The sequence below is a fragment of the Sycon ciliatum genome, chromosome 2 (genome assembly GCF_964019385.1).
Source record: "Sycon ciliatum chromosome 2, ocSycCili1.1, whole genome shotgun sequence".
Classification (NCBI taxonomy): Eukaryota; Metazoa; Porifera; class Calcarea; order Leucosolenida; family Sycettidae; genus Sycon; species Sycon ciliatum.
The window spans coordinates 9,614,235-9,637,413 of NC_088644.1; the positions used below are offsets into that span (position 1 = coordinate 9,614,235).

The window sequence follows — 23,179 nt, forward strand, 5'->3', positions numbered from 1 at the left end:
AACCTCAGCACCAGTATTGTCCGCCTGGAATTAACAGCTGGTGTAGATGGCAGCAGCAACAGGCAGGTGGTGATGTCTACGCCCACCACAATATCCTGCCAGAGGCAGTATGGAAGGAACTGAAGCCGGTCTACATTCGGTTGTCCGACCGGAGTTTGCTCGAGCGCTGCCAGAAGGGTGCTACGCAGAATCGCAACGAAGCGTTCAATGGACTCGTGTGGCAGTTGTGTCCAAAGACAGGCTTTGCATCCGCTCCCACTGTCCAGATGTGCGTCTACCTGGCCGTGGCCTGGTTCAATGATGGAGGTGTGGCAGTGAAACGCGTTCTGGACGAGATGGGCCTCCCTACTGGACACCATACGACACGTCTCATCAAGCTGCTAGACCGTGAGAGACAGGCACATGCTGCCAGAAAGAAGTCAGAAGAAGGGAAGAGGTCACGAAAGAAGCGAAGGAGGATCAGGAAAGGCATCCAGGATGAGCAGCAAGAGGAAGAAGGTTTGACATATGAAGCTGGTGGCTTCGACTAAGTTCTAGTAAGTTCTAGTTGGACAGACATACCTCCATCTGTACTTGCACAGAGCACTTTTTTTCTCCATTTTCCACTGAGTCCCGTACCTCTTAGACAGCGTAGCGAAGAACCTGTAAGTCACAGACCCCATAAACCATACATTTTTGGAAACTGTGAGCATTTATCAAGGTGCTAAGTGTCATGGATTTTTATATTTGTCTAGTAGCTTTGAGTAAAGTGCTACTGATCGAGGACCTAAATTTTGCGCGATTGCATGATTTTTGTTTGACAGCTTGAGTACTTTGTTCTGAATATGATTTCAAAATTCCGCTCCACTTAGCACCTAGGTATATGTGAAGGAAATCCTGTGGAGCACTCAGTTTCTACCCAGCTTCTTTCTGCGTTTGCATATTGCGTCTAAGGTATTGGTGGTACGGCATAATCGCAGATTTGACTATTGTGTCTGCGGATTCCCATGTGTGAGCTTGATTTATACTTCATTGGACTTAGTGAAATACACTGGGTATGTGGTCAAGATTTGAGCAAAATTCATCAATTATTATGGAAGTTACGGCTGTGTTCATGCGGTCGGGCCGCGAACCCAGACTGCCACCTTAAGTGAGTTGGATTAAAAGGCGCTATCTTCTCACTTCGAGCTGTCGTCAGTGTCGAGTACTTCTGTTCTTCAAACATGCGACCTCAACCTCGTGTACTGAAGTAGAGAAGTCGAGAACTGGCTGAATGTGTGCTTTTCCATACTGTGTGTAGGAAAATACCCTTGGGGGTTCATGCCGGTAGACAACACCTGTAGCATATTGTACTTTTCGATTTCACCATTTCAGGCATGTCTGTTATATCGACAAAGAAGGAGAGAAGAATTCGCAGTGTTGCCTACCATCAGCGTCGTGTGGTTCTGCCAATTATGTCACTTTTTTCGCGCAGAATTTGTCAATTTTCGAGCATTATCCTTCAAACCTGGTAAGTAACACACGGCCAGGACAGGTGAACATTTGCTTGAACAGTATACTTTCAGTATACAGCACATTGGATACAACATACTTTTGACTTTACTTCGGATAATCAGTAAGTCTTGATTCGAAGACCTAGCACATCCTTTCCCAGTCACCTTGGATATACGAGAACATTGTCCATGTAGAGCCTAAAGGAGCTTGGCTTCGAGGCACTGATTTTTACGTCCCTAGAATGTTAGAATGTGCAGTACACTGACGTTTTACTTTAGGCGTAGTGGGCAGTAATACAAGACTCCACTGCTAATCGTGCTTTTTATGTTTATGACTACAAATACACCCCCCCCCCCCCACCCCACCCCACCCCCCCCCCCCCCCCCACACACACACACATGCACACAAGGTCCAGTGGAATTCGTCTCTACACGCAGTTTCTTGCTCTAGCCAATCATCAGGACTCGGGAGACAATGAGAACTCTGACCGACCTTCAAGGATCATCCTGTAACTGTGACATTATTTTCATTTTAATGAAAAATTCACTGCAGGAGGCGAAAAGTAGTACGGTCAATACCGAAATGAACGTAGCCTTCCCAACGTCCATGTCAGAGAACACTGACCGTCTGCGTGCAGGCTTCTACCGCTGTACCAACTACTACAGTTTATGACTGTAATATACGTACTGTGCACCAGGGTATTTTAGTACTCCCTCGTTACAACTCATGTACATGTAGTATAAAAAATCAATTAGTAGTCATCTATCTGTCTACTATGCCATGCATAATGGGCTACGGTATACGGCCTGCCTCTCCTACCGTCTCAAGCTGCCATATGCCATGTAGATTCTACAATGAACGTGCACATTCAAAATTAAATTATTTGTGGGCGTGCTCCTTACCTGCACGTGCACGGAGTCCGTGTGCAGCAGCCCCTGACTCGGACTTGGAATGGCAAAGACTTCAGACGTCTACTAGCTGGCAGAATGCATACCGTGTCGCTCCAACAGGCATCTCAGCTTGGCGACGTCAGTACGGAATGGGTGGTCTTGAAGGTCGTATCTGGCACATGTAAGGTCTACAACTGTCGGGATCTCATGCCAAGGGTTGTGGAGCGCTCTTCCTCTGAATGAAACTATTTTTTGAAACGCTCCGTGTAGCGATGTTGGTTCTAGGTGTATTGCCAATTATAAATTTCAATGCTTCTGAAGAGATCAGTAGAAGCTGCCTGGAAATAGTCACAACTGGGCTATATCTACTAAGTATGACTCGATCTTCGACAGTAGAACAAGGATTAGCAATGTTGTGAAAAGCCAACGTGAGCTCAAACCAAGAAAACATAGTGGTCTCCTCAAATCGAGCAAACATGGAGAGGCTGATGGTTCTTGCAGCAGCAGCAGCGCTAGTGGTTGCGTGCAGCATAGCGGACGGTCAGTTAGCTTGCTCTGCCCCAGTCCTAACGGAGTGCACGTGTGAAAGCTCTTACAATCGCAGTCGGGTCTACAGTTCAGCCCAGCCGGCAGTGATCTGCAACGGTTCGACGACAAATACTTTGCAAGACGTCCTGGGTGCACTGAGCAAGACAAGTGGTCAGCCTGCGACGATATTCACACTGTAAGTATAACTGAGGAGAGTGGTGTGTGCTGTATTCGTGTGGTGGTAAAATATACACTGACTGTACATGTCACACTGCGTATCACACTGCACACCATTGCATGATCTCAGCTCATGGACATAATAATGGATGCTCACCATGCTCCATAATTACTACAAGGATCAGGTGGTAAGGTGCAAACTTGAGGAGGAAAAATACTAGGTCTAAGGTGAAAGTCACCACCTTTTCCAGAGGTGATACAGTGGTCCGTGACGTCAACTACAGAGTACATACACGCAATCGTACAGAATGCCCAAAGCTAGCTCTTGAGGGGTGGTACGGCTTCACGTTGGCTACAGGGCCAATCACTGCCCATTGCCCAATTTCAGTATCATAATGAATGCAAGTCAATAATTATAGTGAATATGAGCCTCTAACGTTAGCTCTGTGCATGATGCCGGGACATTTTTGCTACACCTGTCATATAACTGGCACGCTCATTCCCACAGAATAAGAAGAACAATTTGAGACGGGTATACTCTGTATCTGTGCACATTCACATGTCTGAAGGTTGGTGGTTTTCAATAAAAGAAATATAGAAATTAAATAACTCTAGTGAGGAAAGTATGTTGATAATCCTCTGTTCTTAGTACTTACACACATTGTTGGCTACACACGCTGGGACATTCCATGATCATTGAGATCTTAAAACCTTCAAGCATGGCCATGTCCATAATCACCATACCAGTGGCGCCGGTCGTCGCAGATGGCAGTAATGATGTTCATTTGATTCAGATTCATTGTCCTTCCGCCTCCATACCAGGGAGTGTAGCATTACTTCTAAAAGATATCATACACAGAGCAAGATCGTGTCCAAATTCCTCTGGAAACTGCTCTTGACGTTCCCTGAAATATCAGGTTTCCCGCCTGTTAACAGGGATATTAATTTTGTCTCCGGTCACGCATAAGCTTATGGCATGTCAGCTTCGTAGAATTTCCATGCGGAAGGCTATGAGAATATGTGATTAACGTAGACTAGGGTGCCAGGATTATACCGTAGTGACGCGCATATAAGCACATGTGCCTATACCAGGGCATAAGCACACCCTCACAAAAAAGCGCATGGGCTTATAGGTGAACCTAAATGCGGTCCATCCCGCGACAAACAGACACCACAAAAACACCGTATTCACATAGTTCAATGTGCAGTGCGGCATTGCACTATGTGCGTAATTATGCAAGGTACCGGTACACTAACAACTCAAGCGCATGCGCCTATGTGTGAGGCAAAACGACCGGCAAGAAAGAGCAAATAACTCAAAAACTCACTCATAAGCGCACGTACCTTTATGTCCGTCACTATGGTAGTAAAATTCCTGCCGATGTCGAGCCTGGTATCTTTGGTAATTCATTTCAGCTTGCTCATGTACATGTACCTGTTATAGTGTTTGTACTAATGACAGCTTTTTTACCTTCCCGTCACTGTAGAATTATCACCAAATACACGATGACCACTGAGATCCAGGAGAAGGCCTTCGATGAATACGCTCAGCTTCGCGAGCTGTAAGTAGAATCTGATTTAGCTAAGTTCAGGCATATGTATTATGTATGTTATGACAATGCTGAAAAGAGTATATTTTTCTTAGCAGCCCAGCTGGCATCATAACGACTACCCATGTCAGCCATAATTATGGTTATTTTCACATGACTGTTATTGCCTTTTAAAACTGTACACCTTGGGCCTCTGTCACGTAAACAATCAAATCTTAGTATTGAAATAAGTACAGCATAACTCCCTCTGTACATCCCTGAAAGCACCTTGCCCATAAAGGTAACCAACCATAAATGCTCATTGGACGTAAGCACAAGGATATGATAAAAACACATGCGGTATTTGTTTCTTTCTTCCATGTAGGGTCTTGTCAGACATGCGTGTGGCGACCATCCATCCGTCCGCGTTTAGTCAGCTCTCCAGACTGGTTTCAATGTAAGAATGCTGCTAGGCTGTTGTCATTAGTAGTTGGTGTGCACTGTACAAGTTCTCTGCTTGTGTCTTTTTTTTGTTTTTGTTTTTTTCTGTTCCTGTGGACTTACTGTGATCCCAAGTGCATGTGCACTGTACACAAAAAACAAAAAAACAAAAAAACTTCTATCCCAAGTATATGTACACTGATGTGGTTTAGGTTAGTATCTCTATTAAGTATTAACTGACTTCAAAGTAGGCTGTTATCTTGTTAACCCGACTGCTGCATGGACGATAAGTGCTGCGAATAGTGATCATGCGCCCTGGCCTGAGTAGCTCGCTTGGCTAATTGAAAGTCTGCCGACCTGGGCCACATTATGTCGCTAAGGCATGCACAACCCCAGTCACAGCGCGCAAGTTGGTTGAGTTTGGCCGTCAGGAGGCCAGAGCAAGGTATCCGGGGCGCGGGTCTGATTCCAGCGAGGGGCAATGTGGTACCCCGCAGCGCAAGGGTAGCGTGATACCCTAAGCCAGCGTGCGTGCTGCATGAGTAGCGTGATACTCGCTGAGCGCTTTTGCTGTTGCCTAGCAACGCGTTTCTGTCTTTCCTGGGCCCCCAACGCATGTTGGGTGGCCCTGCGCATGACTGCACGTTGTCATAGCAACCTTGGAAACCTCAAGCCGGTTACCAACAAGCTAGGAATCAGACCAAGCCGCCGAATGCCCCCGCCGGCCCCCGGCGCTTCATTGCAATTGAATTAATATTTGTCCAGAATAGTGAGCTAGGACACATCAAGAGGCGTGGGTGGGAGGGAGAAATTGCAAAACAGTTGGATGCACGCAGCAGCACAGCTAGCAAGAGAAAGAGCCGTGGATGGGTTTGTTCCTGTTTTTGATGGCCGTGGCCATCCGTTGGCCCAGCGGTCTCGTGTGAGTACGGTGTTTGTTCGTGCTGCCAGCTCGCGCCCGGCATTTGTTTGCGCTGGCAGCTCGGGCCCGGTGCGCGAGTGAAACCGAACCGTGACAAAGGCTTTCGCTCTTTAGTGCTATTGACTGGCTTTTCATACGATGCCTATTGATGTCTAGAGACATGCTGTCTAGCCTTCCCCTAGTACGCATTCACGGGGCTTTGTTGAAGTTCGTGCCGTGAACTGCCAAAGGGAACTGTTTGAATGGTGCTGGGGCGAGTGCGACATTACGGCGTCCCTGCAGCCGGCCTAATCGCGTTTGTCGCCACAACCGATTTTAACCCGACTGCTGCATGGACGATAAGTGCTGCGAATAGTGATCATGCGCCCTGGCCTGAGTAGCTCGCTTGGCTAATTGAAAGTCTGCCGACCTGGGCCACATTATGTCGCTAAGGCATGCACAACCCCAGTCACAGCGCGCAAGTTGGTTGAGTTTGGCCGTCAGGAGGCCAGCGCAAGGTATCCGGGGCGCGGGTCTGATTCCAGCGAGGGGCAATGTGGTACCCCGCAGCGCAAGGGTAGCGTGATACCCTAAGCCAGCGTGCGTGCTGCATGAGTAGCGTGATACTCGCTGAGCGCTTTTGCTGTTGCCTAGCAACGCGTTTCTGTCTTTCCTGGGCCCCCAACGCATGTTGGGTGGCCCTGCGCATGACTGCACGTTGTCATAGCAACCTTGGAAACCTCAAGCCGGTTACCAACAAGCTAGGAATCAGACCAAGCCGCCGAATGCCCCCAAATTCCGCGTTGGTCAGCCGAATGACCTTAGTGTGGTATTCAAGCGCTTCAGCTACATGTACGTAGTTCAAATGCGTGCCCTTCGCATGTTTGTTTTCCCTTAGTGACACCGAGAAGGGTTTGAATCGCATGTAGTCGGAGCGTGCGTGCACACATGGGGTGTCCCACACCGCCATGGCATGGGGTGTCCCACACCGCCATGGCATGGGGTGTCCCACACCGCCATGGCATGGGGTGTCCCACACCGCCATGGTCTGGGGTGTCCCACACCGCCATAGCATGGGGTGTCCCACACCGCTAGGTGGGAGCTATAGCACAGCAACAGAGTGGTGCAGATAACTTATCATAAGTATCAGAGGCGTGCGTGCACAGTCAGTGCTAGAACGTGAGTGCATACGTCCGCGAATGGGCGTACCAGCGTGTGCGTAGCGTGTGTACCTGCATGCATGCTTGTGCGGTGTCAGACTGTGGGTGCGTGTACGCGTGCATGCATGTGTGTGTGCATGCGTGGGTGTGTGTGCGTGCGTGTGTATGTGTCTGCGGGTGCGTGTATGTGGGTGTGGCTGTGCGCGCTTGCGCGCCTGCGGACGGCGAACAGTTACTTTCCACAGCGTACATAGTTCTTGTAGCAGGCACTTCGCCATCTGCCGAGTTTCATGATCTCGGATTCGGTGAAGCCGCTCATTGCTCCTGTGGTTGCGGCTCCGGCTCTGAGGCCGTGCAGTGAATACTGGATAGGTGGGTACCCTGCGCTGCTCAGGAGCTGACGGATTAGACGGGTGAGTCTTGGTGCAGTTAGGAACTTGCCACAGCTGTCAACGAACAGTGGTCTATTGGGCAGGTTGGGGCGTCTTGATAGATAGGTATGCATGGCTTTGACCGGGCAAACCGTTGAGTTGGTGGTTGTGAGCCGGACGGAGTGACCCTTGCCGAGTTGGTCGGTCTTGGACTTCTTGATTGTGACCTGTATTGCCTGCGGCGTGATGGAGAGGTCTTCTGTTCGGAGGCCACCGTCTGACATGGTCGTGGCGGTTGTGGAAGTGTACTCACTTGCCCGGAGACACGCAAAGAAGCCCAGGCAAATAGCTGCCCATACCATGGCTCGGTCGGTCGCGTTGAGGTTAGACCGTATCAGGGCCCTGCGCATAGCTGCCATGTGGGGCAGGAGGATTGGCTTACTGGCGTTTTTAGTTCGGTTGGCCTGTGCACGTGCCACTCCTTGAACTGCGAGGTCCACTCTTCGCGATGAGAGATCTTTGCCGTTTTCTTTGGCAATTGCCCGGATCGCCGACACATACAGGCGGACGGTTGACGCGGCATGTTGACGCGCCAGGTAGGCTACAAACGCCAGCATGATGGTGTCTGTAATCACCTTGGTGCCGACTAGTTGGCAGAATTGGTGCAGTCGTTTCCAGGCTGTCGCGTATGTGGCACGTGTGGACGCTGACAGGCCTAGCCACTGGTAGGCCTGACCCTCCAACATCAGAGGGAGTAGGTGCTCTCGGGCACCGGAGATGGTGTGTCTTCTGCTGTGGGTGCCAGTCGGCGAAATCGGGCCATCTGAAACCGAGACAGGGAGTCAGCAATCGCATTGTCAGTGCCGGGGATGTGGGAGACTATGACGTGAAAGTTGTGTCGGGCAGCAATGGCAAACAAAGTGCGTACCAGCGCCATTAAGTCGGGGCACTTTGTGCGTGAGCGGAGCCAGATGTCGCATACGCTACGGTTGTCGCAGTGGAAGCGGATGCGCTTCAGATGCAGCTGCGGTGCCCATGTGGATGCTGCGGCCACGATGGCAAAGAGCTCCATCCACGCGATGGATCTCTGGGATTGGTGCCTCTGCCACCGGTGTTGGAGCCACCGGCCGGCGAAGAAAGCACCATAGCCGATGGCTCTAGATGCGTCCGTGTAGAGGTCCATATCGGCGGCGGCTGACCACGTGGGTTCTAGGAAGAAGGCGACGCCATTCCAGGCAGGGAGGAAGTCAAGCCACCACTGGATGTCTGCTTTGGCGTCTTCTGTGATTCTGATGTAATCGTTTGGATGCGGGACCGTCGTGCTGAGATCAATGAGGCGGCGCAGAAACATGCGGCCCGCAGGGACCGCCTTGCAGGCAAAGCTGAGGTGACCTATCAGGGACAACAATTCAGACTTGCGGGCGGTAGGGCGGGTATGTTGCCAAGCCTTGAGGGCAATGAGAAGGTCTTCTAACTTGTCGGATGGGAGGCGGATTTCGAAGCGCTCTGTGTCCAGCATGACACCGAGGAATGTCAGGGTTGTACTAGGGCCTTCCACCTTTTTTGGATTGACCGGGAAGCCTAAGTCGTGGCAGGCTACCAGGGCACGGTCAAGCTGGTGCTGTGCGCCGATAGAGTCCGTCGCTCCACCAAGGTAGTCGTCTAAGTAGTGGATGACTGGGGCTACGTCGAAGTTGTGCGACATGACCCACTGGAGGGCGTCTGCGACTTTGTTAAACAGCGACGGTGATGAGCGAAGGCCGAAGGGTAGGCATTTGTCCACGTAATATTGCCCGCGCCAGAACAGGCATAATAGTTCCCAGTCCTCTTTCCGTACTGGACAAATGCGAAATGCGTCTTGGAGGTCGACCTTCCACAGATGGCAGCCACGGCCTAGGGACCGTGCGAGATTTACGCCGTCGTCGACCGAACAGTACTGTACAGAGAATTTGTCGACAGGGATACCATCGTTCACTGAGTGGCCCTGTGGTGCTGACAGATGCATAATCAAGCGCCATTTTTGCACCGACCGTGACTTTTTGGGAACCACACCCAAACCGGAGACCTGTGTAAGTGTGAAGGGGGGCTCTTGGTAGGGACCGGCCATGCGACCTGCGGCAATTTCACGACCGATGGCAGCATCGACAATGTCAGGGTGCTCAATCGCTGATTTGAGATTACGAGAGACTCGGAAGGTACGGGGACCAGCAAACCCAATATCGAACCCGTAAGACAAAGAATGTATTACGAATGAGGCAAAAGCCGGATCAGGATGCTGACACAAAGCGTCCTGCAGGTAAGAAACGTTAATGGGGGTTACAGGCGTGTGCAAATGGATTGGCTCGTGAGCGAGGGTGCGTGTAGGAGAGATGTGAGCAGCTGGGCAGAGTGTGTGAGTGCTATTGGCCTGGGTGAGTGTAGAGTTACCGGTGAGTGACTGGAGTGACCGAGTCTCCAAGCTGGGCAACTGCGAGCTATTGGTCGCGGCTGGCGGCGGCTGGCTTTCCTGGGCATGACTTCGCGGGGTGGCTGCCAAAGCATGTGCTGCACTGGTGGCCGTAGCGACAGGCTGCGCGTTGGCAGCGGCCTTGGTTGTAGTCGCGGCAGACAGCTGGGGCGTTTGGGTGAGCGGTAGCCCCTGACCGCTGTGCCGGAAAGGGGCGTTTGGCTGCTGGCCCGTCAGACAGTGAAGCTAGGCTACGGGCGCGGGGGCAGCGAACTGTTAAATGACCTTGCCGGTTGCAGTGACGGCAGGGAGGCAGGATGGAGTTTGTAAACCACTCCGACCAGAGTTCCGGATCTGACGTGGCAAGGCTAGATTTGCTGCGTGCAGCTCTTGCACGGAACGACATGTCGAAGCCAGACCACGCACCGAATGTATAGCGTGCGGCCGCTTTCACGATTGTGCTTTGGTACTTGAATAATTCCGGACCTCTGCCGGGGTCGTGGTGGAGGGCTACTTGGGCGAAGGCTGAGAACGCCTCCAACCACGATGTCAAGTCTACAACTTTCTTTAGACGGGATGACGACGACATGGCAGATGGCACAAGGGTGATGTGGTCCCCCGTCCCCTGCAGGGTGAACCCACTGTCCGGACCCATGCTCGTATCAAAAGCCAGCTCTCCCAGTACCCTACCAAAATCAACGTACTCACGTTTGATAATCTTGTCCGTGAGATGGTCGCTGAGGGCAGGTAATGGGATGGATGGTGGACGCTCTGGGGCGAGCAAATCGCCGTCCAGGAAGAGACTCTCCTGGTCTGGTCTTAGTGCTGAAGCCAGTGAAGGCTGGACATATTCAGGCTCAGAGTCAGGCACCACAACATCACCAGAGACTGGACCAGCCCGCTGTGCTGCTGTTGCTGCTGCTACAGTTGGCTGTGCATGTGGAGGTACCACCGGTAGACCCATCGAAGTTGTCAATGACGTCATGCAGGACGCCACTGCATCTTGCACGACCCGAGAGATCTCGGCAGATTGCTGCGACGTGAACGCGGGCGACGAGTCAGGCTGGGTCGCGGCCGCGGGGCTTTGAGTGGCCGGGACTGCAGGACTAGCCCGCCGACGCGTGGTCTTTTTTTTTTTCGACCTGGCTCGTAGACTTAGCTTTGTTTCTTGCCTGGGCCGACAAATGCTCATGCAGACGGCTCACCTGGGCTCTAAAATTGCCTGAGCAAGAAAGCCCCAGTTCTCGCAGTCGAGTTTCAACTCCGTCGACTTTGAGTTGGCGGAGATCGGAAAGTGATGGCACGGAGCTCATGGTGACGGCTCAGGATCTCCTGCGACTGCGGAACTTTAGAAATTTCAAATCTCGCCGAGTAATTGCAACAAGGAAGAAAGAAATTGCAAAACAGTTGGATGCACGCAGCAGCACAGCTAGCAAGAGAAAGAGCCGTGGATGGGTTTGTTCCTGTTTTTGATGGCCGTGGCCATCCGTTGGCCCGGCATTTGTTTGCGCTGGCAGCTCGGGCCCGGTGCGCGAGTGAAACCGAACCGTGACAAAGGCTTTCGCTCTTTAGTGCTATTGACTGGCTTTTCATACGATGCCTATTGATGTCTAGAGACATGCTGTCTAGCCTTCCCCTAGTACGCATTCACGGGGCTTTGTTGAAGTTCGTGCCGTGAACTGCCAAAGGGAACTGTTTGAATGGTGCTGGGGCGAGTGCGACATTACGGCGTCCCTGCAGCCGGCCTAATCGCGTTTGTCGCCACAACCGATTTTGTGGGCATCCCTAGCAGTACATCCATATGTGGCAAATATCATGCGTATCCCCGTACAGTACACTTGAGATCTTTGACGCATACGTCTCGGCAATTCGCATCCAACGCATCACGGAGTTTGCATGACGTACAGTGGAAGTAACTTAGAAAGTACATGTAGTGTCTGTGCTCTGATATAACATGCTCTTGCTTAGTGAGGACATTGGCTAGAGAACGGATGTATTGACCCACGCTGAAGATTGCAGGGATAGCAAGTTCCACTTTTCTGCTGCCCATGGAGATACGTCTAATAAGAGTTTGGCTGTATCGTTCCATGCACACGCAAACCTAGTAGTATTGTGCCATACACCGTGATCGTGTTCTTGGTGTGTGATCTCTTAGAACTCTGACAAAGCTGAGATCGCCACAGAAAGGCCTTGGCATCCTGGATTTCGCAACGTTGCTTCCCAATTCGCCAACCCTTCGGATCATGTACGTATTGACAGCTGTCTAGTAGGATGTTCTGCATCTAGAGTCACATGGACCTTTGATGTCATCATTGTCATGTATGATGCCACCCTTACATCATTTATTCCCTGTGTGTGATGGTCTGGATGTGTTAAGGACTGACTGCATTGTGGAAATGATACACGTTCTTTTTACTTTGATATGTTGTGCACAGTGATCTAACAGATAGCAGGGTGAGCGGAATAGCAAGGCATTCATTTGCCAACAAGGCAGTGCAAACATTGTAAGGATGACATTGAATGGCACTTAAATTATCCGACAAGTAACTTGTGATTATCAGGTAGCAATGCTACATTTACGTTCATATGATGCGCACATGTGTGTAGTCTTCCACCTAGATTCATTTTGGTTTCGTGAGTGCATGCAATGCATCTTTGCTGATATTGATCATGTATCGGGCCAAGTTGATGGTCTACCAAGAAGGCATCGGTGCCTGTTCTTCCGATGAAATAAAATAAAATACCATACCGAGGAATGTGTGTATTTGGTTGCTTGTGTGAACAAATGACATCTATAGGTGTGGGTTCTGCATTTTGTTGTTGTTCTCAGATTGGTAGGAGGCACCGACATTGCATCGCTTACAGAAGACCTGCTACAAAACATAAAACACATGTAAGCAGTGCCTGGAGAAAACCCTATTATCATGCTGGCTGCTAGTTGCCAAAAATCATTCCTTTGGGTTTTTTTCTTTGGAAATGTTTCTTGTGGTCATAAGGCTTGCTTCACTAGCTAATGCATAACGTCCGTGGGACATGCCATTGGATCACAGGTACACTATGGAATGCTCTCCAACTCTGCTACATGTACATGTATATGCAATGTGTATGCTTAGAAGAAGAAGTTTTAGCTTACATTACAAGTACTTCAGTCGACTTACCCTGGTTCAACCACAAGTCTGCAGTCCGCCAGCATTGTAGTCATCAATGTATAGAAACATAGAGAGCGCGCAAACAGCTCCTTGCCCCGTACTGCGTAAGCTAGACAGCCCAGAATTCCCGTAACGGCTTGGAACACTCAGTAACATAGTGCCATGTTAATCTTCTTTCTTCAGCTCTCTGGGAAGTATCAAATGGCAATGTACAGCTTGTGTGTGCCCACTGGTGAGAAGAGCTCTCAACCTCAGCATGGTGTGGGACGACAGGGCCACGTCTGTGTGCGACTCTCCACCCGCAATGAAAGGCAGGACTCTGGCATCCATGAACTCATGCGGTGAGGTTGATGGATGCGCATGTACGGATACTGGCTATTCCTTGAAACCCCCTTGATAGGCTTAATTTTCCAGACAATTCCAGGCTTCGAAATTCTGAAGGACATCTCCCGCAGATTCATTATACGTAATTTGTTTTCAGGCAACTTGCCTACACGCAAATGAGCACTGCATTTTCACACATAATCTAGTTAATTATATCCACTTTATCCAGGCTATGTTCCAGGTTTGTCTATACTATACCATAGTGAATCGACTTTTAAAAGAGAGAGGCTTGACATGTTTAGCCCTGTATGTTCATCCCCGTGATCGATAGCACCTCACAAACCCTTCCGCGTAGGACAATGTCTGTTTGTTTCGCGTCACTAGCATGCACAAGAACTGTTTTTTCAACTCCCCCCCCCCCCCAGGCCTGCCAGGCCCGGACAAATTCGATGAATGTCATTGATCAATAAATAATAATAATAATAATAATAATAATAATAATCTTGTTGCGGCTGTTATTGAATGTGTTCTCTCGTTCAGGATGCGCAACTCTGTCCTCCTCCACATCCCTCTGCAACGAACACGGTGACTTTGTTTGTTCGGCGCGGACCACCATCCCGTACTTAGACTGCAGCAACCCAGTGGGCTCCAACACAGTTTGTGGTACGCGCTGAGTGTGTGAGGTGCGATGTAACGGCGTTGCCTCTGAATCTTGAAATAGATGTGCTGGCAGTGTTGAGGAGTGTTGTCAGAGCTGCATTAGATGTGGCTTCCGGTTATCATAGACCATAATTACATGTGTATGCCTGGTATCGGCCAACGTGAAACACTTCCTTGACGGTATAGACTCTGCAGATCTGCGTACAGCACAGTTCGACCATGCAGTGCAGTTCGATCAGTTGGCGCCCGTCTGTCAGTGCAGATCTTGCAGGCTGGTCAGGTCTTGAAAGTGCCGTGCACAGTTCGAAGTGCGAGTGCGCACTGTACGTATCTTTGAAAAAACCGGAATATTCCAGGCGAAGTCATGGAGTTTTCAGGAAAATTGTGTATCACACGAAATTGTGACTTTTCCGGGAGTTTGCTTGAAATCCCCGGGCCCCGGGAGTAGTGTTGATTTCCCGGGATTTTCCCGGGGAAACCGTCAGGGTTTGCCAGTATCATTTGCCTCTGAGAGTTCTTTCATAAACATCCTTGCCTGTTTGTACTTGCTTCAAAGTATGGGTGGATACTGTAGCACACAAACTTTCACACCTGTCTGTTGGAAATCATGACCCAGCACTAATGACTCCTGGCTTAGAAAATCAGTTCTCCTTGTTTGTTTGTTTTTTCCAGTGCCGATGGTGCCAACGACTCCCCAGGCGACCACTAGAGCACCCCAACCGCCTCAAGCAACTGAGGATGGCTCTAGCTGGCAGAGCAAGGCGAGAGAGTTCCTGACGAGCACAGTTGGAATTGTAACTGCCTCCGCTTGCGCAGTGATAGTCATCGCAATGTGCATCGTTATTGCCTGCTGCTATAGACAAAATCAGCGGCAAATTCGTCAAGCGGACAGTGCTCAGCGATTAATCCACGAGTTGCGAGCTAGCTCAGTTCGCTCCCACAACTCCAGAGACGACGGGCAGGATGCATTTGCGTTCCCGGACTTTGGCCTTGGCCCGGATATATCTGGCTTGGACAGCGCACCAGACGGTAGTATTATGGCAGCCATTTGCAGCGGGCTAGGAGGGAATGTGGGATCACAGAAACCCCTGCCAAAACCAGGTGAAAAGTCAGACAAATCCCAAAAGACGGGAAAGCCTTCACCTGGACCGTCCCCACAAGCCACCCCTAACACTAGCCCACAGAGACCGCTGTCAGCAAGCAGACCAGGTTCAATGGTCAGCCGAACATCATTACGCCATCAGCCAATATACGAAGAAAACGAGGAAGGTGACCCCAGTGACGGATGAGAACAATGTCGCTTGCATTAGCACCACACTCCATCATATCTATGCATTTGAAATTTTAGAAGTTGTGCGGGCTCGAGGCACTAACTAACTAATGCAGTGATTGATAAATGTGACCAGTCCACTCAATGTTAACCTTTAAAACACCATTTACAGCCAGGATGGGTAGGCTTGAAACTGTATTTAAAAAATTCCATCTCCTGGCATCAATTTGTAGATGCTGGGGAATCACTGTTGTTTCGCGAAGCACCACACGCGGAGAGTACTATCTTACATGCTTTCCCCTGCTGAAAGTTGCTCTAGGGATACATATTCTAAATTTATTTTGTTGAGGAAGAATGAAAGGCAATTCTCCATCATAATTATTTAGATGCCTATGAGAATTCATAGCAGGATTGACTTTGATACAATTGAGCTGAATTGCATGATGTGCTGCAGCACTTGATATTATTATTATCTTTGGTATCACCATGATCCTTGAGAATGGCATCGCTGCCATGAACGTTAGTGTAGAATGTCCTGTAACATTCTACACCACCCACAGTAGGGTTGCCCACTATCCCATGATAAATGCTGATAAAACATCCAGTGCAAGAAATGTCAAGGAGTGTGTCTCTTCTGATAGATAAATTGTATTCACATTGTGACAATTCAAATTATACTTGTAGTAGGTCATCTGGTAGCAGCAATGCTTCGGTGTCCTAGAGCAATCTGTTCCACAGCTTGCAAAGATAATATATATGATGGGACATTTAGAATGGGGTTGACTCAGGTTCTTCTCATATTCTCTATGAAAGCAATAAAAATCTTATGAAACTCAAGTGAATCTGGAAATCCAGCAGATCATTCAGATATTCTTTCAAATTTTAGGTGCGATAAACCCATTGATGACAAAGTGGATTGATAATCTAGGGAGGTGCTTCATCCTGCATGTGCATGCCTGCACACACATACACGCACACACACATACACGCGCGTGCGAGCGCGCGTTCGTGCACACACACAAACACAATCATATGCCTATATGTGCGACCACATGATTGGGGAAAAATCACTATACAAGATGTGAATTTCTTCTCAAGACTACGCGCATTGAGACTACATCGCAGACCCATTGAATACTGCGTAGTTCCTGACCATTGATAATCTGTCAATATTAAGCTGATGCCTCTCTGTTACTTGTCTCTATCTACTCAGTAAGGAACACACCACCAGTCTGAGGCCTTGAATCTGGCCCAGCGCTGGCAGCTCTTCGCCGGCGGCTTAGCAGCATCTGTAGCTGCAGCTTGTTCATAAAGAACACCTTTTTCCAAGTGATCTCGGAGGCGAGCGCATGTAGGTCCTCACTTGCCCAGCCGTGATTCTGCAGGTAGATCTTTTCCCATAGCGCATTACACGAGCATACTTCGTTGAGGTAAGTGTTGCAGCAGCTGATTCTCTGGAGTGATGTCAAGTCCAGGTCACCCAATATCTTCACCAGGATGTCTTGGGGTAAGTTGCACAGAAGGTCGTTGATGCCGCGTGCCAGGCGAGAGACCTTCTCCTCCACATTTGCTCCCAGGTTGGACTTGACGTCATCTCGAGTGCGGCTGTCGTCCGCATAGTCAGCCAGTGGGATACGTTTCTCACCAGGTCTGGCATGCTGACCGAGATGAAAGGAGATTGGCCACCATCTCAGCGTCACAAAGTTCTCATCGACAAGCACCTGAACATCACACAAAATACCACCATAGACACAGCTATGTTCTAGACCACTGCTGCATGATCTCAGTGCTCCTTACGTACATGCACATGTGCCTCGTGCTAACATTTTCTAATTGTTCGGTAACTACAACGCAGCCAGGTCCGGAAATTTGGTGGAATATAAAGCGATTCGCAGTGAAGGGATAGTAATCAATGGTTGTGGAGTTGGAAAAGTGAAGAAATATCCGTGTGTAATAATGTTGATTCAAACACTATCGAGTGGTACATATGCATGTACACTGCATAATTATTCTATGTGATCTTTTCGAACTCTGTCATGTGGACCAAGTCAGTGAGAAGATGAATTGGCAACTCTAACCGATCAACTAGAATGCTCCATGGATTTCTATGAAGGTTAACCTGTTATTAACAGCAGTGTGCACCATTGCAAATTTTGACAAAGTGACCTAACACTTTCAATGGATTGCTCTCAATGGCCATTGCTGAACATTGCAAACTGTAACTTGTAACCACGACAGCATGACGTTTACACTATGTACGCAACTTTGTAACCCCAAGGATGCAAGCATTGGTGTCTGTGCTGTAGAAGTGCACTGTGTGTAGATTGATCATTCCAGTCTTAAAGAGAAACTGGCAACAAACATGGCAGGTGTGGTTTATTATCAGTTTGCAGCGCTCCTCATTTATTAACCCATCCTAACTGGTGCCTGGGAGCGGTTTTTCCAGCCGTGCTGCTACCCACAGTCAACTGGGAACTTGTGGCCAGGCACAAGGGGTACATGGATGCAGCTAATGGGGTCGTTTTCGCCACTTGTGCCAGTGGTTGTGAGGCTTACCCACTCACCCCCACCGTTAGGCGCTGCATCTGCCGCTAGGGTTTATCGGGTGTTAGCGGCCGTCGTGAGTTCCCTTTGGGAACGGATACGATAATTTACTTTTCTTTTTTTTTTTAACCGGTGTGCCCACTTCATTCCTGATGATGGTTATTAAATAACCATCATCAGGAATGAAGTGGGCACACCGGTTTTCATGACCGAAACGTTGAAATAAAATATTTTTCTGGTGAAAAGCAGTGATTGAGTGTGAGCCAGTGTTGCTCACAACCAATAATAAGCTGCGTGATGGGTCCTACAAGATTTTAAAACATGGAATTTGTTCATAAAACGTCCTGATTTTTCGGACACAGCTCAATACATTGTGTAAACGTAATAATCAGTACGAACCTGATAGTAATTCTTGCTTGGCGCTGGGGCCTGGCCAGATGCTTCATACAGGACTGTTTCCTTCTGCTTCGTCCTCTTCACGTCCGTCGTGGTGCTGGACGAATGACCGCCTGTCTTCATAACATTCGCCATAACTGAACAAGAAATTTACAAATTCGAGGCGAAGTCAAGTCCAATCTGAAAGAAGAACCGGAATGCTAAACGCTCGTCTGGCTCTCAACAGTGTAACAGATTACGCGCACAATCGCCGGCAGTATTGCAAAACAGAAGACGTCGCTCGTGATTCCTTCACAAAGTCACTAGAATAATTTTTGTCCAAAGCCAAAATTTGATACCGAGCTAGCTCTGTGGTGACGATCGTTTTTATACTGACTGTCACTGGCGAATGCAGAAGAATGGTTAGTTTTGTAGCCGGGGCTTCATCGCACGTGATGCTGCATTTCGTCTTCGCGAAGTAGGCATATCGCATTGTCATCGATCTGTTACTACTGCCAGCACTGTACTCTCTGTAGTACTGAGTCTGTAGTGTTAGACTGCGCACTACTACGGACCGTTAGCATGGTTAGACTCTCTACAAGACTTAGTGTTTAGTCCGTTTCCAGCAGGCTGAGGCAGTGAGGGAGTCGTACAAACCCGATTTTGTGCGACTCCCTGGTTTCTGGGGCATCAGTGTATGCTCGGAACCAGGGAGTAGTATTTTTACTACTCCTTGCTCGGAACCATGACAGTCGTACAATAATCTTTGCATGCTTTCAGTCGGATCATTGACACTGAGTCTGTTGACCTGTGTGGGTGCCATCACAGTCAGTGATCAGAAGAGTGGGCAAGCGCCGACACATCGATCAGGGTCATGACTACGGAGTATGGGCTTGAAGGTAACGCGTTGCAGATTTCTTCCTTTGACAGTTTGAGGAAACTAGATACTAGTACGGTCTGTATGGTGACTGTAGTGTGCAAATCTACAGTCAGTATACTGAGACTCGTAAAAATGTAGTCGGCGTCCAGATCAAACTCAAAGCACCAGTGACCCTTTTTTTATTTTTCACACGGCCAGGAACAGTCGGGATGCCAGAAGGACTCGTACTCGTACTCCTTTACCCCACATTGCATGATGTAATCTCGCAGTCGATCTACTTTCTGATGACTGTCAGTGAGTCACTACAATCATGATGACTGTGTCTTTGACCTCAGACTTGCCATAGTCGATTTGCCACAGTGCCATCGCGTACTGGTAATAGCAGTATTCTGCACTGTTGCGGCTAAGATGTACATGTACCTGCCCTCACATGGTAACCTGGTTCCAGAAGGTGGATACTAGATAGCGAGGACAGGAATAGCATTGCGCTATGCGGAGGCCTAGGACGTGGTTAAAGCCTTCGTCATTCCTAACTCTAACTACAGAAGAATGCAACGGAACAACTCACGTGCTTTCCCCCTTCGTCCTCTTTTCTCCCTTCACATCTTTCAATGCAGTATCACAGGTTAACACACCTCTTTGTTGGCAAAGATCCCGAACCTAGCTACTTATGATCAGGAAGAAACTGTATGAAGCGAAAATGCTTACTAAGGCCGACTTGATATAACAGTTCCGCAGTGACACAGCAAACAAATTGGAGCATAGCATTACACGCAGGTTACTAGTGCCTAACAGGACCACCTATTCCATTGCTCAGACAAATCTTTCGCCAAGTCTTGGTCGGAGGAGATATTGGGTTGAGGCACTAGGTTTAGCTGAATCACCTACGCTGTATCACAGCACTGGACTAGTACTGTACTTGGTTGTTTGTTGTTCTTCTACCGGAAGTATAGCATGACTGTGCTAAACTAAAGCTGACTGACTTGGGCAGATCCTTGTACAATCATACTACATGTTACTTGTGCACGTACATGTATGACGTGCACAAGTAGCATTGCATTGCTGCTCCATCTATTTGTTTTTCACATCTCTATTTCAATTTTCCTACTTCGTAATGAAGATTGTGTCAAATCGTCTAGTGAGTACACTATGAGCAATTCTACCGACAAATAGTACTAATAATGGGCAGAGTGTCGGCATGCATGTGAAGTACAGTAAACTTTGGGAATACCAGCCTCGGATACATCAGCAACAACTCGTGGATAACCTTGCGAATAACAGCACTTTTCTCATGACCGCGATCAAGGGCCTTTATAAGGCTTTATTCGCAAGGTTGCTTATACGTAGTCATGGACATTTGTACATCTCAACATCCCCACAGTTTGCTGCCTATTTTTCCTTGCACACACATGTATACCGTACCAGTACGATCAACACAACCCACCATATTGTCTGATGATAGCATTAAATTTTGTTTTTAAACAATGCAACACAATATTGTGGAACGGTCACAACACTAAGAGACAAGATCAAAAGGAAAGCTTTACAATAATAATAATAATAATAAAACGTAGCCTGTAAAATGTAAAGAGTCACCGAGTACAGTTTAATTCAATATCTATGTCCAGTATTTATAATAAAATAATTTGCTGCAATTTATAGATTCTCACATGCGAGCAACCTGGGCCTCAGCAACAACCAGCTCAGCAGACTCCGGATGCCGAACCGATCGCTCACGGAAAAGACCCCGTGAACCCCGCAAACACATGATGCATGATCGCAACAGGGCAAATGAGAGACGGCATCTGATGTAAGATATTACGTGGGAGTACTGCTCCTTCCTCCTTTCCGCTCTCAATAACGCGATTCGGCGATAGAGTGATGTCGCCGCTGTCCCCATGACAGCACAACAGGCATTAACGTCGCATGCTCCACCTTTCTCACTCTCTCTCTTCATAGCATCGTCGCTTTTCTTTTTCATGGCGCCGATAGACAGTGGTGTGTGTTGCAGATCGATTTGAGCGTGCATGAGGATTAAAAACCCGTATATCAAGTTACCCGTATTGCTGAACACCCTGCGCAAGGTCATTTCACTCGTTGTGCTCAAACGTATCACACCACGTGTGTCGCATTATCTTGGATCCACTTCGTCTGGTTTCAGGCCTGGCCGTGGCACTGCCGATGTGGTGTGGACACAGCGCTGGATTTCACCTAAAGCCACCCACTTCGTGTGGGATTGCCACGTCCTTGGCCTCGACATGTCGAAAGCATTCGACACCATTAGCCGCACAAAGCTCCTTGCTGTTATGTCAGAGATTACCGGACCTGAGGAGGCTTGCCTGATTCACCATTAATTTGCTGTATGGTACAACACTCTCTGTGAAAGTGGGTGCCACTTCAGCGGAGGCGTTTGTTAGCACGCTAGGTACACCACAGGGTGATGGGCTGAGCCCGGGTCTGTTTGTTTGCTACCTGGAAGCAGCACTGAGGGAGACTCGAAGCAAACTACCACCACGGCCAGACACTGATGCAGCAATACCACAGGAAACAGGATATGCCGATGACATTTCCTTCTATTCGACTGAGCGACAATGGCTTGCCAACTCCCTACCCTGATAGCTGACGGCCTGGGTGACTGGTCACTAACGTTAACAGCAGCAAAACTGAGTGGCTTCACATCTCTGCCTTCACCACCGAATGGCGAAGATCGAAGCAACTTGGCTCTCTCTCTTGCGGGTAGAGGAGGACTTGAGCCGACGAATGGACCAAGCATCAACATCGTATGGCCGCATGTATTCGCTCTGGATACGACGTCAACTTGTATCCGAGGAAACCAGGCTTCGTCTCTACAATGCCATCGTCCTACCAACACTGTTATACAACTGCGAAACCTGGGGACTGACAGAGGCTGCACTGGAGAAGCTGAACGCCTTCCATAGACGTCAACTACGGAAATTGTTCGGAACTACTGGTACTTAGTAGGAATCCCGCCATCATCTCCAACAAAGACCTATATTCCAGAGCACACACACACAGCCACTCTCGCACACCGTTGCTGTCCGCCGTTTCCGGATGTTGGGTCATGTTCTGAGGATGCCCTCAGATGCCCCACCACAGCAGGCAATGGACAACTACTTCCGTCGAGATGTCACCGGTGTGCGTGGACGCCCTAAATCGAACCTGGCCACGGCAGTCAAGGCAAGCACAGCTGCCAGAGACATGCCACTGAAGACCATGACTGATCTGAGTGGGCTCAGAATACGCGCTTTGGACAAGCAATCATGGAGGGAACTCTCAGCCTGAGCTGGTTTTGCTCGCGGCTACAACGCTCGGGGTAGTGAACCCAGGGCAGAAGCGGACCGGGCATCATGACTTTGCACATCTATCGTTATGCTGCTTCATTACGCGACCTGTTTTTTATTATTATTTATTATATCAAGTAAAGTACGCTCAAAACTACTGCCACACAAACCACTGACCGCTACATCAAGCCGCGCATGCTCCTCCACAATAGCAGACCTGTATCTCATTCTCTCTCCAGTGAGTGGCTGCAGCAGTGGCTCGATGGAGACATTGTGACAGGTCTCTTAAAGGAGAGAGGCTGTCACATCCCGGATCTCATTATGGCGGATAATGGTAAAACCACCAAGGGGACATGACAAGGCATGGTCAATACCATTGTCCCGTCCACAAGCTGAGCAATGAGTTGGTAACCTTGGCGGCATTCAGCCATAACGGAGGCACAAGCCGTCCATGAACTCAGCTTTGCTCAGTGAAAAGCCATACTTTTTCAATGGACGGCAAGTCAGCCAACTCGAGGCGCCAGGTTCACGGGCGAGGACAATGGTGTGTCGCAAGGCGTCCGACGCATCATTGCTGATACGCCGTGCCGACTCCGCCTGGCTTTGACATACATGTACTTCCTTCTTCCTCTTCGCCTTCTCCCGCTGGATGCCAAACAGAGAATTCCCAATATCAGAAACACGATCCACGATACGCCGGGAAAGAGATGCTGTGATGGCGACAGACGACTCATACTGGGAGCACAAAGTCATCGGGCT

The 23,179-nt window shown here is 49.0% G+C and overlaps 2 protein-coding genes across 2 annotated transcripts; one reads left to right on the forward strand and one right to left on the reverse strand.

Annotated features, from left to right (window-relative positions):
- Window positions 1-1,933: 1,933 nt before the first annotated feature.
- LOC135808568 (uncharacterized) lies at window positions 1,934-15,839 on the forward strand. Its single transcript, XM_065321781.1, has 9 exons — window positions 1,934-3,087; window positions 4,556-4,630; window positions 4,983-5,054; window positions 12,072-12,161; window positions 12,352-12,420; window positions 12,747-12,809; window positions 13,249-13,406; window positions 13,930-14,052; window positions 14,722-15,839. Exons 1-9 carry the CDS (start codon window positions 2,840-2,842, stop codon window positions 15,336-15,338), a joined length of 1,515 nt encoding a protein of 504 aa, XP_065177853.1. The 5' UTR covers window positions 1,934-2,839; the 3' UTR covers window positions 15,339-15,839.
- A 96-nt stretch (window positions 15,840-15,935) lies between these two features.
- On the reverse strand, window positions 15,936-18,665 carry LOC135808569 (F-box only protein 36-like). The gene is made up of 2 exons (XM_065321782.1): window positions 18,263-18,665; window positions 15,936-17,040 (listed from the first exon to the last, which is right to left on the reverse strand). Exons 1-2 carry the CDS (start codon window positions 18,392-18,394, stop codon window positions 16,525-16,527), a joined length of 648 nt encoding a protein of 215 aa, XP_065177854.1. The 5' UTR covers window positions 18,395-18,665; the 3' UTR covers window positions 15,936-16,524.
- Window positions 18,666-23,179: the final 4,514 nt, after the last annotated feature.

Bases quoted from the DNA above. Each gene is read 5' to 3' on its own strand.
- LOC135808568 (XM_065321781.1), top strand. From the start codon at position 2,840: ATGGAGAGGCTGATGGTTCTTGCAGCAGCAGCAGCGCTAGTGGTTGCG. The intron at 4,631-4,982 runs GTAAGTAGAATC...TCTTCCATGTAG, and splicing joins TACGCTCAGCTTCGCGAGCT to GGTCTTGTCAGACATGCGTG. The intron at 12,421-12,746 runs GTAAGGATGACA...TGTTGTTCTCAG, and splicing joins AACAAGGCAGTGCAAACATT to ATTGGTAGGAGGCACCGACA.
- LOC135808569 (XM_065321782.1), bottom strand. From the start codon at position 18,394: ATGGCGAATGTTATGAAGACAGGCGGTCATTCGTCCAGCACCACGACG. The intron at 17,041-18,262 runs GTTCGTACTGAT...TGTGATGTTCAG, and splicing joins CAAGCAAGAATTACTATCAG to GTGCTTGTCGATGAGAACTT.